The sequence below is a fragment of the Apteryx mantelli genome, chromosome 3 (genome assembly GCF_036417845.1).
Source record: "Apteryx mantelli isolate bAptMan1 chromosome 3, bAptMan1.hap1, whole genome shotgun sequence".
In the NCBI taxonomy this organism is placed as follows: domain Eukaryota; kingdom Metazoa; phylum Chordata; class Aves; order Apterygiformes; family Apterygidae; genus Apteryx; species Apteryx mantelli.
The window spans coordinates 77,902,223-77,920,100 of NC_089980.1; the positions used below are offsets into that span (position 1 = coordinate 77,902,223).

At 38.0% G+C, this 17,878-nt stretch overlaps 1 protein-coding gene across 1 annotated transcript in view; it reads right to left on the bottom strand.

Moving 5' to 3' along the window:
• Window positions 1-6,777: 6,777 nt before the first annotated feature.
• The window catches only part of LAMA2 (laminin subunit alpha 2), a 387,138-nt gene continuing 376,037 nt past the window's right edge, over window positions 6,778-17,878 (bottom strand). Inside the window, exons 62-66 of the mRNA XM_067294582.1 lie at window positions 15,416-15,571; window positions 11,755-11,908; window positions 11,259-11,389; window positions 9,701-9,923; window positions 6,778-7,042 (exon numbers count right to left, since the gene is read on the bottom strand). Coding sequence (XP_067150683.1) covers window positions 6,885-7,042; window positions 9,701-9,923; window positions 11,259-11,389; window positions 11,755-11,908; window positions 15,416-15,571 — 822 coding nt within the window. The 3' untranslated portion in view covers window positions 6,778-6,884. The remainder of the gene's footprint in view (window positions 7,043-9,700; window positions 9,924-11,258; window positions 11,390-11,754; window positions 11,909-15,415; window positions 15,572-17,878) is intronic.

Genomic DNA, 17,878 nt, shown 5'->3' on the forward strand with positions numbered 1-17,878 from the left:
AGACAGTGGTTTTGTAACAGCAATCAGAAGTTACTTAAGAGTCTTTTTACTTGCCCTAACATCAGTGAATTCTTAACCAGTATAATCAGCTATTCTAGTGAAATTCACCCCCTTTGTTAAATCAGGTGTTACTTAATAGGGAAATTTGCTCAGTTTGTCAAAATAGACTGCATAGTAGCAATAATGCAGCTGTTAAAGAAAACAGCTTGAGGGAATTGCAAATGTAAGGTTAAAATTTCTTAGAAAGCTGCAGTTCTCTGTGACAGACATTGAAGTGATTGTGCTTGCATCTCAGATTTATGGGGAGGTTGTTTTTATGAGGAAGAGCTCAGGAGTTTCTTGAGGAAACTGTTCTGAAAATTTCAGATGAGTGGTTTGGTCAGATAGGTCTGTATAGCTAGTAATGTTTGGTATTACCTGGATTTGAAATTTTTCATGCAGTTGAACATATATAGATTTTTTAAAATTTTTTCTCTAAGGCAGGGTTATGCTGTATTCAATCAAGTGTAACTTGAAAGCTAGTCAGTGATCAAGCAGTGTGTGAATGCTAATATATGGGCATTTCAGTTGGAAAAGTTTGACATGAATAAAATTATATGCTGCATTAAAAGTTAAAACTCAAATTTTAATATATGCTTCATATATAGTTGGATATTCAGTCTAGGTCAACAATCCCCAAATTGCCACCTGTTAGTGAAATATTTCATTACGTATTTGGTATAATATAAAGCCTAGATATTGGAATTTTGGAAAAGTTGTAGAAAAAGCATACCATGATTATCCCCCTAAAGGAACCCTATTAGAATGTAAGTGAAATAATAGTTGTGTTTCAGGACCTCATGCAGTGTAATCTTGAGCATCCTGTTGAAGCAAGTGCTGAATATTAGTTAAGTTAATTAAATCACTAAAAACATGAGGGATTGAGGACTCGGCATCCTCCAAGGTGGCATGATTGTCACTATATTTGATTGTGTTCATTTAAACAGTAACACAACAGTGTGATGAATGCTACCCTTTCTACAAATGTGCTTAAAAAGCAAAAATCACTGCCTGAGTTATTCCAAAAGATTTAAACTGTTTATCTTGTGAATCATGTTTAAACAAGCAGTCCCTAAATTCATTATTTCCCTTGATTGATTGTCTCTTTGGTTTACTGCATTTGCAGAGTTGCAACTAATGGCACTGTTAAAAGAAATAATAACACTGGGTGCCATTGCAAATTTTGGCAGAACTACCAGCTTGGCTTTCTGCAAGTCTAATTGGGAAGAAAGGTTTTAGCAGCGACATCACATGAAACAAACCCCCCAGAGTGCGAGCGGGGCTGTCTGCTGTCTGCTGCTTCTGCAATGACCTATGTTTGCTGCTTCTTGATTATTGGCACAGTTTGGACATGCAGCCCTGCTGTCTTAATTGATGGATCAGCCTCATCGTTTGGATTCTCAGGCAGTAGGAGCCAGGAAATGGAATTTGCAGATATGGTGAATATAAGAGCCTGTTGTGTTTATCTGGAATTAGTTCCTCTGGCCATTTGAAGTATCAATAACAAAAGACTGAGATGACATCTTTTGTTTCCAAGCAACAATATTTCTTTCCACCTGAAGATTAATATTCCCATCTCAGTTGCAGGACTCAATTCTCTGCCAGGCAGTTCCACTTCACAGTCAAGAAAAAAAATAAGAGGGAAGATGGCATTCCATCAAGGGAGTTAAACATAAAAGTACAATTTTTAAAAGAGGAAGGAAATAGCGGGATTGCTTGAACAAGGGGGAAAGAGGAAATACTAGAGATAACTTGCAGCATTTGGATCTTTGCAGAATCTTCAAGTGCAATAAAGTGGTACAAACATTGACACTACAGAGACATCAGTCTATACTGGCTTACATTTTCTCCTCTAGGCATTTCAGTGCTTAAGAAAACTTTAACTTCAAATCATTTAAAGTTGTAGAGGAAAGAGTCCAGATTCATTCCACCTAACTTGATGGCCCAAAGGGACCTAAGTTAGGAGCCTACATCACTCTAAGTGTTATTTTCTGTCAGTGGAGAGGGATGGGCACACATGTAGGCAGTTCATCCTTTCACAGGGAGCCACTCTATTGACATGAAACTCTGTGAAAGAATGAGGCCTTTGGCCATTTAAATCAAATTCCTGTTCTATTGTAGTACAGAATCATAATGAAGAAAACCACAGGAAATTTAGCTACTCTAGGGCCTCAGCTGCCTGTCATCCTTCCTCGCTTATGCCAACTAGAAGTACAGAAGTTGTCAGAATAAATTATGATTAAAAAGGGAGATGTTACAGCAGATTATTCAGCTCTATGGAATATTTCATAATATCATATATCATAAAAGTTAGTTTTTGAATTTCTAGCCATCCACTTTTGTTATTCTTACAGTCTAAGACAAGGAAAAACAGAAAACATTTGTTTAATTTTGTACTCAAACATCCTTTTGAAAAAGAACGGAAAGAAGAGGTGATGCTAGCATTAGAAAAGTTTTTTGCAGTTTGCTTAAAAATAAATAAGTCTGTAGCCAAGTGACAATTATGAGACTGTTTTAGATTTGAGCTGAAGGTTCTTATGCTGGTCCCAGTGGGAGCCTGAAAAGGGTAGGAGAAAACTGACTGTAGGAGTTTTTTTCCCCATGATTTTCTTTCTTTGCTTAAGCTAGTTGCTTTACTTTCTGAAGTGTTGTCATTTTTGCTACCTTTTCTACTAAGCTTGAAATAGAAAAAGTTTGGGTTTGGAGTTAAAAATAGATGCCTCACATCAGGAATCACCTGGGACTTCAGTCACCCGAAGAATTTATTTGTACTCTCAAGAATGAAGAAAAATAGCACAGAAAAATGTAGACTGAAGAATTCTGGGTTTTGTCTCACCTGCACTGCATGACACATCAGAAGTATACATCAGGGATATTTTTTACAGAGAAGTCTGGATGGCTTTGTACGTATTTATGAAGAATGAATTAGTAAAAGTGATGTTTTCTCTTGCATATTTACACTAGACATTCAGTTTGTATACACACTGTAAAACTGGATGGATGACTGAAGAACTGGCAGTGTTCTGACATTAGAAAACTTAGATGACAGGAAGAAAAATCTTAAGTTAAAAATCCAATGGTCCAGCTATGGCATCCTATTAAATTGCTCTGAAAATAATATTTTTCCTTGCGCAGGATATTTTCAGCAGTTTTATAGGCTTTCATAAAATCTCAGGTAACTGAAAACTGCAGTGTCTTCTTTAAAGATTTAAAAAATTGATGTCTGTGAAAAAGAGGGAACTTTTGTGGGGTTTGGTTCTTCAGTAGAAACATTCTCATGAAACATGGCATAATTTTTTTTGTTGTTGTTGGTCAGAAACGGGTCAGTGAAAAATTTTCCTTGTATATTCTGAGAAACCCCTCACAGGCATCTGCGATCTGCCAGGAGCTCTGTAGCTGAACAAGGGAAAGCTGAAATTGGCATTCCTGATGTTTCCATGTTAAAAAAAAAAAAAAAAAAAAAAAAGGGCCAGGAAAAATGGTTTGGATTTTTAAATATCTTAAGTTTTTCTTATTTCTCTTTAGACAACAATAAGGCAGCAAAAAATCTGTTTTTCCATTTGGAAGTACCTGTAAAGAGTTGAAAGCATGATTTGATGAAAGAACAAGTGTATTTGCCTTTAAAAAAAGAGTTTAAGTTGAAAACTGGGTGCATTTGAAATCAAAAAGACAACTTTTTCCAACGCAGCAGGATGCCTAAAGTGAGAGATTAACAGAGATTTTTTTTCTCTTCACAGAGGGAATGTAAGTAAGTCATAAATGTCTAAAAGCTACCTCAGTCAGCCAGGTCAGTCTTGACGATGATTTTAAAAATACCTGGATGTGAAGTTTTTAGTTTTGAAGGATGGCAGTGAAGACTATTTACACAAAGGGGAAAAAAAGGCAGCAAAGACTTCTGTATGCAACAAATCGATCAAAATAAGGGTTTAAATACTTGTGCGTTGCAGATGTGTATTAGTTTGCAGTCTTGAATTGGGAAGATATGACATCACACTTGGCACAGTCAGCAATGATGTAGTCTGTATCTAGCAGTTTGAATATGGCTCTGAGGCTCAAAACCTGCTAATTCCAAGTAGTTTTAGACTTTATCTGGAATCTATCAATCTATGAATCTGTTGTATGGCAAAAAGTAATAGCAGAGAGTTGGGATCATTCATATTCTACTGAATCTGCAAAGGCAGAAAACTTTACTAACAGAACTTTATGCATCCACCCAAAGAACTACAAAGACAAATCTGGCAATTTTTGGTTTCTTTGTATCTTGGCAATTTGCTGAAGCATTTCAGCCCACAGAATTTATTTCATTTAGCAGAGGACAGCAGCTGGTTGATTCTTTCCACCCAAAAGTTCAAGAAATGTAGTTATGCACATTGTTTCATTGTTTTTGCTCTGCCCCACAAGGGACAGTGCACATTCCTGCAAGGGCTTGCAAGGGAGAAATAATTCAACAGAGCACAGAACATAAAAGGCCTCTCTTCTTTTTCTCTTTCCAGTTCTCTTGTGCAGAAGCTTCAATATTTCTTTCTGAGGCAAAGACATCGTTATGTGAAAGACCTTTGCTGATACAGTGCTGATTGGACCAGTGACAATTTCCTGCCTCTGAAGGAAGGTATGGTATTTATTTAACCCATAGCATTCTAGTCTGTCTGAATTTCCCCTGTGTCTTTAAGTCTGAAAAGGTATGAAACATTGTAAGCACTTTCATGTTAAAAGGAATCTAGCATGCTGAGTAGAATCTAGAGTCTGAGGAAATATGTCTCTAAACTAGGTGATATCTATGGGCTTAATGGGCCAAATAGCTTGGCTGTTCTGTGCATTGCATGAAATATATGACAATAATATGTGTCCCTCAGCACAAGAGCATTGAGGTTTCATTTATTCATATTTTTCAATAAATTTGGAAATCCTCAGCTGGATTTGAGGTCTTTTAGCTTATTCTTGAGTAGCTTCAAAATACCCTAAAATGTTATACAGATGAGGGAAGGAAATAAAAGGGACATAAAAAGAATGAATAAAATTGAAACACATGAATATTTTACAGTGTGTTTGCTAGTCACATTTGGAAAAGGTGAGACACTATATTTGCATGCTTTATTAATTCTTACTACTTTGAATGTGCGTAACATTGCGCTCCATTAACTGTTTGTTAACATTAAAGACGATAGTTCCAAGTGAAAACTAGAATATTTGATAAAGTCAATTACTTCAGTGCCTCAGAGGAGCTAGCTGTTTTTCTTCAGGTGTCTCTGATGAATGTTAGAATCTCCAAATCATTAATAATGACAATATATATATTTATTACCATGTTTTTAATGTAGTTTTCCCATGTAAGGTTTTTTCCTTGGTAGCTTGGAGGAAAAAATGTATGCCAAAGAGCCTGTTTATAAAAAAACAAAGGCATCCTGCAGGAGCACTCTCTGGCAGGACAGATTGTGTGGGTATCCTTTTTTCCAGTCATATCAGAAATTCTGAAAAAGTGTATTCAAGGCTCACTTGGGGGGAAAAAAAAAATCACTTTCCTGTTAATCACATGGTTTTGCTACTTTACTGCTGAATGTAGGCTGCTAGGTTTTTTTATGTGTTGTTATTGGGGATGTAGTTTTTACATTTGTACTGTATGTTCTCTGCATGTCCAAGGATAACCTTTGCAAAGGCAGAGTCTAGCAATTACGGAAAAAAGAGAATCCATAGAAAAGATAATCTCCACTTAGGAGGGCTATGAAATCGCCAGCTAAAATATATCAAGCACTGAGGAAAATCACCGGGATTTGGCATTTTAGTGAGGACCTGAGAACCAGCTATCTACAGAGCAAATTTTTTTTTTTTTGAAGATCTGAGCTGGCTTCTGCATTCAAAATTCCTCACAGATTACTGAGAGCATTAGCAGAAATATTACAGCTCAGCTTTTGAAGCTGCTTTTACATTAAGGTTTTGATTAAAAAAGGGACAGAAGAGCATAACGATATGTGCTCTGGGGTTCTCCTGCTTCACCTGCATTCTTGTTGTAATGCAACAGTGTCAGCTCTTGCTTTTCCTTTATAAACTTTGCTTGTGAATTTTGCTATGTGTAGCTTCTATATAATGTGTAGTAATGGGGGGCAGTATCAAACATTTTCACTAAGGACCATTTAAAACCATGTCTCTAGATAAATGAGTAGAACCTGGTTTTACTCTTTCCGTTAGAGACTATATCTCCAAACACCGAACAACATAAACTGCATTAAAATCCAGTGCTGTTCAAACGGTATATCAAGGATTTTAGGTGCAATCTATTTTCCCCATTAACACCAAACAAACTGAGCGAGCAGAAACATTTCCCTTCCCTGGACTTGATTCCGTGGTCATAGCATGACAACAGCCACAGAAAATACATAAAACTCAGAATTTTCTCAGCAAAATTTTCATGGGAGATATTATGATCAGAAAAACTTTCTATAAGCTCTTGGCAATGATGATAGCAAACTTTTCTGAAGTAAGTTAATATGCCTGTTTTTAATGAAGGACAGAGGTGTGCATGCACACAAACAAATGCTATATATCAGTTCCTGCATAATATATAGTCTCGCTCATCAAGAGGATGCTGAAACATTCCATTTCAAGCTACAAGGAAAGAGTTATGAAAGAGTTCCTTATTGCTTTATTCACTTAACGAGGGGGGGGAAAAAGGATTAGTACTTACCTTCTTTTTGGGAGGTACGTTGAAATAGCCATTTGAATATACCACAGACGCTACTAAAATACTTGCATAAAGACATTTTATTATGAATGTACTGTATATATAGTTTGTTTTTTTTTAATCTGAGGTGCTTATACAAACAGGCCCATATCAGTTGAAGGATACCATGTTAGTTTGCAGGGCATGACAGCGGTTGAACGCCCGTCAGCTCCAAAGCTTTGCTGAAGTTAATCTCTTGAGGTTTAGCAGTACCCTTGGTGAGCTTCAGAAATCGAATACATCCTTTAAAACGGATGTTAGTGGTCAGCCCAAACTGGTTCAGGCCATCTGAGAGAGGAGGGGAAAAAAAGGCAAAAAGAATTATGTAAGTTTGAGCTGATACTTAAGTTTGTTCTACAAGACTCTTGCAGAAGAACAGACTTCCCCAGGAATATTTCTTGTGTTTTTATTTGCTGTTTATCTTCTTTATTCAAAAAGTGACAAACATTATGACTGAATGTGATATATGCTTGAGTTAGTGATAACAGTCATCTTTCCTTCTCCTTTCCCAGCATGACAGTGGCAGAATCTGAACACATTTAAACTGCTGTTGTAAACCATCTAAGTCAGTTACATGATATAGGAAATTAAGCAAAGTAGTCAAATGCCAGCTTGCTACCTACAAATGGTGTATGATGAGTACATACTCATCTGCAAATCTCCAACTGCTCCTCTATTTAGCCACAGAATAACAGAGCAAAAGAAGGCCAAAATGGATGCAGTTCTCTTTAGCCCTAACATCATGAGACAGTCACTCAGTATGGACATCAGGTGTCATTTAAGGAATGGTTTTGAGAATTTTCAAACACTGAATTTTATATATTTATTAATCTTGCTGATGGTAAAGCCAGGGATTTGAGTACATCTTATTCATTAAAGGAGGAGGGAATTCTTCTAGTCCTAACAGAGGGCAGAGGTGAGGGTTCATTTGATGGGGAAGCTGGAAGTCTTTCTCTCTACTGCCTGAAATTCATGGCCAAACTTGTTTTTCAGTTCTCTTTCAAATGAAGAAGTGGCTACAGGCATGCACTCCAGTACGAATCTACATGACTGATACAAGTAAGGGCTGCACAAAGACGTTTACACCTATAGAGGACTGACTAGACATAGCATCACGCTGTTTCACGGAGCGTGTGCATCCTCTGACCTTGAACCCATCTGTCCCTTCTTACACGAGGAAGGGTGATAGCAGGAGATGGGTAATGGCTGTATGCACAGCTAGGAATTGATATCCTTGCCTGCTTTCTGGTGGCAGAAAGTTTCTCTGCATAGGGAATTTGCCACCAGCTAATTCTAGCTGGTTTACGACTGTTTTGCACTGCTTATGAAGCCAGGCGATGCCTCAAGTAGACTGGAAAATACATAACCCTTACTGATTTTACAAGATCCCTTGATACTGCACTTAAATTTGTGATATTTGTATATATATATATATAGAAAAGCTGTCACAGCTCTTGGACTGACCCATTTCTGTTCTCTGTCTCAGGCAAGGATAGTTGGGAAGAATCTAGATGAAAATATTTCTCTGATGGTTTGATTAAAAAAAAAAAAAGCAGCCAGGTATATGTGGCTGTTCAGGTATTGGGAATGTTAAAACAAATCTTGGGTGAGCTAGACTAGTCAGCAAGGCAAATGTCAGATGGTTAAATGTCCATGGTAAGTTTTTTAAACCATTTCACAATTTGGCATGTGGCTGTGGCTCAACAGAGGAGTATCACTTCAACATATGTAAGTGTAGGCTTGTTTTGTACAGACTGCAGTTTTACTTCAATTTGTTCCTCTTTCTGCTAAATACAGTTCAGAAGAAGATAGTAACTCCATCTGCAGTGTTTCTTCAGTATTAACTCCTATGTTAAAAGCCTGTTTGGTTGTAAAAATACTGCCAGAGAGGGTTTCTTTTCTTCTGTCACAAAGTTGTCACTCCTTATCAACAGTCACTGTGACTGAAGTATAATTCTCTCGTATCTCAGTATCAAGAATATTTTTTAAAAAGTTGAAGGTTTCTTGGATGTACTGCATCACACAGATTAGTATGGGGGAAAAACAACTTCAAGAGGATCATTTAGGAATTAACCCCAAAGCAGTTTTGCTTTTGACCTCAGTATGCACTATCAGACATAAATTGCAAACACGTTTAGCTTTTTTGTTCTCAAGATAGAGGAACGCATTATTATAAATACAGTGAAATTGGCCATGTTTACAAACATCTCAACTGTGATTTTAGAAAGTAACATGCTATTAGATAAGCCTGTTGATTGTCCATGAATAGATAGATACCAGTATTCATTACCAGTATAGTGGAAGATGAAGCTAGTTACAGAGTTCAGCCTAGTGCTGGATCTTATTCATTCACCTCTGCTAGAAACAAGTTCTCTCTAGGACTCCCAGAATACGGAGTAGCAAATTTTGTTTTTTTCTGTAAAAAACCCACCAGACTCAAGACACTCTGTAAAGACATTTATCATAAATAGATGTTCTCTTACCTCTCCGTACAAGCTGTTGTTCACATTCCTCAATGCATATTTTACAGGCTTATTTACCCACACAGCCTCCCCCCGCCTGCCATAAAAGTACATACATGTTCTTCAGTTAAATTAAAATTTGCCAAATGCTCTAACCATTGGTTATAAAAAAAGAAAGATTTAAGAGGGAGGTTGTGTGTGTGTGTGTGTGGGGGGGGGAACAGGAGACAGAAAGAGTCCCTGTTCCCCTGTGACAGCATCTGTATTTTAGAATGGGCAGGGGATGTGTGAGATCCCCTTGGTGCTGCAATACTCTTGTTCCAAAATGCAGCTGGATGCAAAAATGAGCATCCATGCCAACTGCTACAAACTTGGATATTCTTATTCATCAACTTTAGCATATTAGGCCTAATTGCATTTAGACATTATCAAGGCAGTGTTGCTAGGGCATGAGTAAAGAGTTATTTGCGTGTTGAATGCTCACCAGGATATCCTCCAACAAAGACAGGATCATTAGTGTCTGCTGAGGTCGAGGCTCTGTTTGGGCTGTTACCGTCCACCTGGCTGCCATCTACAGTCAGCTCTAAATGGTGTTTGATCTTGTTCGCAAGAACCTTGTGCCACTGTCCATCACACAAGCTGCCTGGTGCATCAGGCTCATAGGTAGCAGAAAATCGGCCTGCGCCATTGTCAACATGAAACATCACCTGAAAACCAAGACATGAAAATGAGCTAGTTCTCAAAACAGTTCTGCATAGTTTGGTAAGCCAGCCCCATAAAAAAGAAGTATGGATTTAAAATAAATGTGTATTATTTGCTTATTTTTATTATATCTTTGTCTTTTTTAATTTAAAATCAACATGCTCTGTTGATTGCACACACTAAATCACAGAATCACAGAATGGTTGAGGTTGGAAGGGACCTCTGGAGATCATCTAGTCCAACCCCCCTGCTCAAGCAGCACGTTGCACAGGATTGCGTCCAGGCGTGTTTTGAATATCTCCAGAGAAGGAGACTCCACAACCTCTCTGGGCAAACTGTTCCAGTGCTCTGTCACCCTCACAGTGAAGAAGTTTTTCCTCATGTTCAGATGGAATTGTCTGTGTCTCAGTTTGTGCCCGTTGCCTCGTGTCCTGTTGCTGGGCACCACTGAAAAGAGTCTGGTCCCATCCTCTTGACACCCTCCCTTTAAATATTTGTACACATTAATAAGATCTCCTCTCAGCCTTCTCTTCTCCAGGCTAAACAGGCCCAGCTCTCTCAGTCTTTCCTCATAAGAGAGATGCTCCAGTCCCCTAATCATCTGTGTAGCCCTTCGCTGGACTTGCTCCAGTAGTGCCACATCCCTCTTGTACTGGGGAGCCCAGAACTGGACGCAGTACTCCAGATGTGGCCTCACCAGGGCTGAGTAGAGGGGGAGAATCACCTCCCTTGACCTGCTGGCAACACTCTTCCTGATGCAGCCCAGGATCCCATTGGCCTGCTTGGCCACAAGGGCACATTGCTGGCTCATGCAATTTTAAAGCTTCGATTAAACTAAAGCTTCGATTTAATAGCAAACTCCATTTGGATGGATTGCTGTGCCCTTGCACCAGTCTCACTGGGGTCTGGGTTATGTCACTCAGATAAATGTTAGTGGAAATACATAAAATTGTTGTAGAGTTTGTCATTTTTTCCATTTTTGTCTTAGTTTTTGCCCCCCCCCCCAAAAAAAGAGCTCTTTATAGTGATGGACTACTCTGAAATAAGATACACACAAGAAACTAGCAGTATTAATAGCAAAGCCTTTTCTCACAGCTTTGAATATTCTCACTGATTTCAGTCCTGATGCTGTAGTTTTAGGAAGCTCAAGTATTACAGTGTCTTTTAGAAAATCTTAGTAAAAGTATAAAAACCTCTTGATTATGGAAAGTGGCAAATGCTGCATATAGGAGAGCCCTGATATGGACAAAGATATCTTGAGAGTGGGGCAGTGAACTAGCATTTAAACTGTGTTTTTAAAAACAAGCTCTACAAAGAGCCAAAAATGCTTCATTACTCACTTTTCCATCTACTAGTTCAATGCCAAGCCCATCCATTTTCTGGCTGCTAATTCCTAGAAGAACACCATTCATTTGCGTTGTACGGAATTCAAATTCCACTAGCAGGTCTGTTCCCACTTTGTATGCGCCAACTTGGAAGAAAAAAATATAATAAAATGAAGAACAGCATTTAATACATTATTCCTAATAATTACACAAAGTGTGTTGACAGTAATGCAAGGTAACATAGCAGTAGTAATGAATCCATTTCCTGTGAAATCCCATAAGTAAGTAACACTTATAGTGGCTGTACTTAGTGTACTCAGACCTTGCTAGAAAGCCATATAGTCTATCATTAGGCAATATAATAAACATGATAAGTAGGATTTTCAAACTATTGGTCTCACTTTGCTTCTATTGAAGTCAATAGGAGTTAGGTAGCACTGAAAGTTTTTGAAAATACCATCTCTTGTTTCTTTGTTCTGTGCTTATCAGCAAAATTGCTGTTCATCATTACCTGTTTTGGCAAAGCCTGTTCCATCAAAGTATGTTCCCTTCTGTGCAGTGACAAAGCATTTTCCAACACTGAAGCTAGAAGTTGGATTATCCAGATCAACAGGTGATTCTGTCATTTTAAAACTTCTGATGCAACCAACAATGCTATAGGTGACCTGCATTCAATATTTCAAACAAAAAGTTTTACTGTGCAAAGCAAGTGTAAGTGCTCATAAGAAGGGCCTAAATTATGTCATCAAAAAGTACCTTTCCTCTGCTTATAAATCTGCTGGCTTTATGGAGCTGAATAAGACTTGAATTTTACATGGCTAATCCTTAATATCTGATTGTAATTGGAATCTAATCTCCTTCACATTGAGGATGAATTACATTACTTTCCAGAGATGTGATTTGAGTCACATCTATTTGGCTTAATGGAGGGGACATAAAATAATACACTGCATAATGAAACATAGCAAATTACATCAGCAAAGCAGAAATTTAATGGCCCATACTTTACCTTTTTAATTGACTAGCTTATGGGGTTTGCTAGTAGACAAAGATACTGGATATAGTTCTCTGGGTTGCTGGTAATTTTTCTAGGGGGGGTTTTGCTTTAATCACTTTACTGTGGGCCTAATGTTGCATGGTAAGACTGAGGTAATGTAGGTACATGCCTGATAAAAAAAACAGTAAAGGTTTTTGGCTCTACATGGTCCTCCACATAGCCTTATGTAGGACCACTTATCACATTCAAAATAGCTATTCTGCTGGCCACAGAGACTGGCAGAAGCAGGGAATGTGCTTTGGCATATGGAGGCTGCCAGGCAGGACAGCAAACCACAATTCTTGTTTGGCTTCTGCGCTGGGAGCACATTACTGCGCCTATGAACATGTGTGTACTTAAGCTGGTGGTGTAAGTGAAATCCTGGGGCAGGAGCGAGAGGCTGCCCAGGCTGACACCGCTGGCTTGCCCTGGGGCTCAGCTGCATGATGAGTGCATCCCAGGGCACCTTTGAAAGCATCCCTGCCTTGGGAACCACTCCTGAGCTTGCCCTCCTTTTTCTCTCTGAGGTATGCAGAAGCTGTATTTTGGTTCTCAGCTTGACATGAAGGCTTTGGTATGTGACTTAGTCAGGAATGCTTATCCCTGATAATAGGGGGGGAGAGGAAAATGATAAATAAATACTGTGAAGAAGAAAAGGAAGACATACTCATAAGCAATGTGGCAGGGGAAAAATAAGAAACAACACACAAAATACAGTGTAGAAATACTTACAAATGCAGGCAGGAAAAAGGTGCATCTGCAGAAGAGGGAAGTTTTGACTATGCACACCACCTCCTCTATTAAGATTCCTGACTACTGATTTGTGAGAATTTCCAAAACTTTCACTTAAAAAAAATCACTTTCCTAATAAATCAAAGCTGCATATACTGTGGCAGTGTAGCATAATGCTTTTAAAAAGACCAATACAAAGTTCTCATGAGAACTTTAAAATATCACTGAATAAATTCATTTCTGGTCTGAGCAATGGTTTCTGTCAGGTTCTTCATAAATAGACCTTTTTTCTAATTTCTAAATGAAAAACATCTCCAAATCGACAAGTTTCGGTACCAAAAAATTGAATCTTGCTAACTTTACTGTGAGAATAAATCACAGAAATGCAAGATTTTAAACAACTCTGATAAGATGCTCTAACTTTAAAATCTCACTTTCCCTACAGAAAGGCAAGACTGGTTATACTTTAGCATGATAATATGATATATAAAATCTTTTGCAGAAAGTGGAGTTTCGAGTGCCTAAAATGTGAAATCTGCTGAAGCCAAACAAGTAGGTATCACACTCTTCTGCACTGAACAGAAAGCCAGCCCACGTACTGTTACGTATTAGTGTCTAAAAAAGGTTGATGTGTGTTTAGTAGAAAGGCCTAACTAAGATAATACATGCTTTCAACTTATTTTGCTTCAGAGACTTTACAGCAGCCTACAGCAGAACATTCTATTAATACATCATGTAATATATTTTACTGAGAATGATTGAAAGGTAAGCACTGCTTTTTACCTTCTGTGAATGATGTTTGACATTGCAGCTTCATTTAAATCCCAAAGCATAAAAGACTGTCAGAATCTAACTGGACTGTTACTCCCAGACTGAGCCATTTGTCTCCAGGGGTTGCCTCTATTGCTTCTGGCAGGGAGCAATAGGTAAGAATCTGGTGTCACCTATATCTCCTTAGATTAATATTTGTTAATTGCAGCTGTATTTCAAAGAGTATAGTTTGATAGTATTAGGACTTATTTGTTATGGGTAGTTAAATATTTCTTTGTGTTCAGTGCCTCAGAGCTGTTTTGGTAAATCAGTAGATTTGTCTCAGTTGGGTCTTTCAGCACAGTCCAAAATTTGCTAAGTAGTCTGATCTTATTGGTCAGTTTTCCTTAGTGGAATACTGACTCTCGGGTTTAGAACAGCTACTCTTCCTTTTCGTTCTCTGTCCTAAAGTTATTATAATGACTTGTTTAACAAGAATCTAGGAATTCCTTTATTGTATTTATTTTGTCAATTCTAATTGGTTGACTCTTGCCTGTCTATAGAATGGTATTTGCCATTCTGTAATAATCTTACTAGAATGGTATTTACTCACATGCAGTTTCTTTGAGAGTCTGGATTTCTTGCCAGGATGTGTAATTTTGCCTCCTCCTTACTCATTCTGTATAACCCTGCAGAATGAGCCTAGACATAGTTGCTGCTTATAATCCATCTTTTTGTCCACTCTTATGCTGCACAATATGCCCAACTTGTTTGCTATAATGAAGTTGACTCAGGTTCTGACTTTCTGACTTAAAAAAACCCTCTATCCAGAGAGAAAAGTAATGCAGGGAAGAGTTTTTCTCTAATTTCTGATACTGGCATGTCTTTGGTGGAAGAGGGGAGCAGCAGAAAAGAGAGATGACTGACATGGAGTTCTCTAGATTGTTGCAGTAAATGGCCTGGATGAGGGGACACAGTGTTCCTATTTAATCCCACAGAGTTTAGGCCAAAAAGGTATTGATCTCTTGGGGATCTCCATTTGCCAAGAGATCTTTCTAGTCATCATGGAAGCTTGGCATTCAGAAGGCCTAACAATTTAAAGTGACTCAATGATAAATTCATGTATACACATTTGATTTGGAACTAGAAAGAGGACAGCACAGTTTTCATGTTCTTACTTGAAAATGAATTCTCTCCTAGTTTGGCAATAACAACACAAGCCGATTACTACAGTAAGCAGCAGTACTACTGGGTACTTTGTCCAGCATAATTTTGGCTTCTCCTGTTTCTTTTAGGAAAGTTCACAGTTCCTTACCACTTATTGCTAGGTGAATTACAGCCCAGAGAAAAGGCAAGTAGAATTTAGGACCTTATCCTTTCTAGTTGTGCAGGGACTGCAGTGCATACAAGTGTATGGATCTTTCCACTTTTCCATAACAGTAACTGTTTACTATTTCCAGTTCTTTTTACTGGGCTCCGAGTCAGATGCATATACTGAAGGAATTTTGTATACCTTCAGTAAGCTGCATTTTATCAGTATGCTTGAGTATTTGGGTGGGGAGGGGTGGGGCAGGTGAAACAAACCAGAACTGGAAAGACAGTGGTACTGATCCAGACATACTTAAGCAGTGTGGGATAGCTTAATTAAACTTACCGGACCGATTCTTCTAGTTGTGTAGTTAACTGGCAGTCCTCCAACATACAGCATTCCTACAACGTCTAATATATCAGCCTTCTTGGGACTAACAGTCCTGTTTGAAACACCATCTACTATAAGGTTTCCTTCTTGCTTGGTTCGAAATATTTTTATCTAAAAAGAAACACAAATGTAATACAGACAGTTTTCTGATAACAAAGTGTTTTCAGATGATTGTGACTAGCCTTACAGTCCAAACTATGCAACAACAAAGGAGAAAGTAGTAGGAGCAATCAGCAGTAGCGGTGTGGTAGCAGCTATGGATAATGTTTCTGGAACAGAACTCTCCTGTGCAAGCTTCTGTGCAAACATATGACTGCCTTTTAATTAGATCTATGTCAGGAGGCATCCTGACTATTATTTATTAGAGTTACTAAGAGGATTAGGGGTTCCTTTTGACAGCACAGTTATTACTATCATAGGCATGCTACAACTTTGTTTTTTCTAGACTCAGATAATAATTTTAAGTACTAGGAATAGTAAATCCTGAATGTTAATGGTACCTGTTACAAAGCTTTATTACAGCACATGTTTACAGACGATACTGAGTTTATGATTCCACTAGTTTGGACGTGCCTCAGATCATAGTTCAGGCTAGAATAAATATATTACCAACTGTATTCGTAAGGCTTCTGTTCAGACAAATGGGCTGTGAAGCACACAGAGGAAGTGTGATTGCTGAAAAGTTGATGAAATTCTACCTCTTAACAACTGTAGGCCAATTTCTCTCCAAAGAGTTTCACTGAAATCTCTACAGATCAATATAGTAATGGTCTGTATATAAAAAGGATTAAATATAAAATACAACATGCATACTAGCAAATTTTAAAACAGCATAGTAGTTAGCTCATCAAAGTAGCAGAAAGAGAGAAACAGCATTTTATTTGGCTTTTCTTTAACATGGCTGCTCTTCTTTCAATGTAGCAGCACATCTGTCATGAAACAGGAGTTACTGAATATTGACGGGGTAGTTTGGAGGCAAGGAACTGAAGTTGGTGTTTATACACAACTGTAAATTCGAGATGGACAGTTAACCTGGGCAGAAGGAGGTATTTGGTGAGTGAGAAAGGAATTGGGAATGGACACTTACACAGGACTTAAAGAGAGAAGAGCTGTGATGAAGCCCAGCAGCATGGTGTGGCACAGCAGTGAAGCCTGGCAGGAAAGCTTTACCAGTGCTGTAGCTTCTACAGGCCTGATGGATACATTTCTACCTAAGCCACTTCAAATGGAGAAAAAGTTCTCCTTAAAAGGATTATTTTAAGGAAAAGCCCCTGCTTTCTTAAAAACAAAACCTGTTGCCTTTTATTAGAAAAGGTTGTCTTTTTTTTCCCCATCCCAAAATGGATTTTTCTTGTGCTTTTTGGGAACTATGCCTTTCTCAATTTGTCTCCATTCTCTCCTACAAAAACGGGATCTCTAGCAAGGCTCCATCTCTCACAGACTGCCAGGCTGCATGCTCAAAGAGCATAGTCTTGTGTTAAGAAATATATGCTCCAGTTAGTGCTCTTCAAATATAAAGAAAACTGGACTAAAAGAGCAAAACATATCTTTGTTCTGTACCTGTAGAGGGTCTAGCAAAAAGGGGCCCTGGTCCACTGTCAGTGCTCCTAGGCATTATGTTAAACAGATAAATAATGAGTACAAATTTTTTTATTCCCCTGATGAAATAGCTTGATTTAGAAATCTGTTACCATCAAAAAGTTTCTGAATAAAAATCCAATAAAAATAAAATTTCCATGGAACAGGGTGGAAGTGAAGCAGAGAGGGACTAAGGATGTCTGCAAAGAGGGTGATGAGAGTGATTCAAGCATAATAGAAAATGCAAGTAGAGTTTTTCTCATTTGATGACAGGGATGTGGATGGTGACTATCCAAACATCTGTCTAAAATCTAATGCCTCTTAGAGCATACAACTTGAATACATAGTTATCCATTTTCTTTTCTTCTCTCTCATTATTGGTACCTTTGGGCTTTTATTGTGCTTAATGAATATACTGTGTATCTGTTGCCCTTGGCCCAATAAATGCTATATTTCATGGTTGTGATATTATTTCTTCTCTTATCATCCAAAAGCCACTGGCATTCTATATATTGATAAATGCTTTTTCTCATAAAGCCACATAAGACGCTGCCAAATACATCTATGAATATCCTATTCATTCCCTAATGAACTTAATTAATAATGCAGGGAAAATTTACTTAAATATTATTTTTTTCTGTGTTCTTAGCTTTATAACTGAACAGTAACATAATTAACACTCTTCTGATTATGTATCCAGTCATGATGAGGTGTTGCTCACCTGAGTCATATTAGGCAAGAAGGAACATTTTCTGCAGATCCTTACTACACATGGGGCATATTCTAAATACGTCTAGAAATATATGTTTCCTGAAGGACATATTTCAAAGACCAGCACTA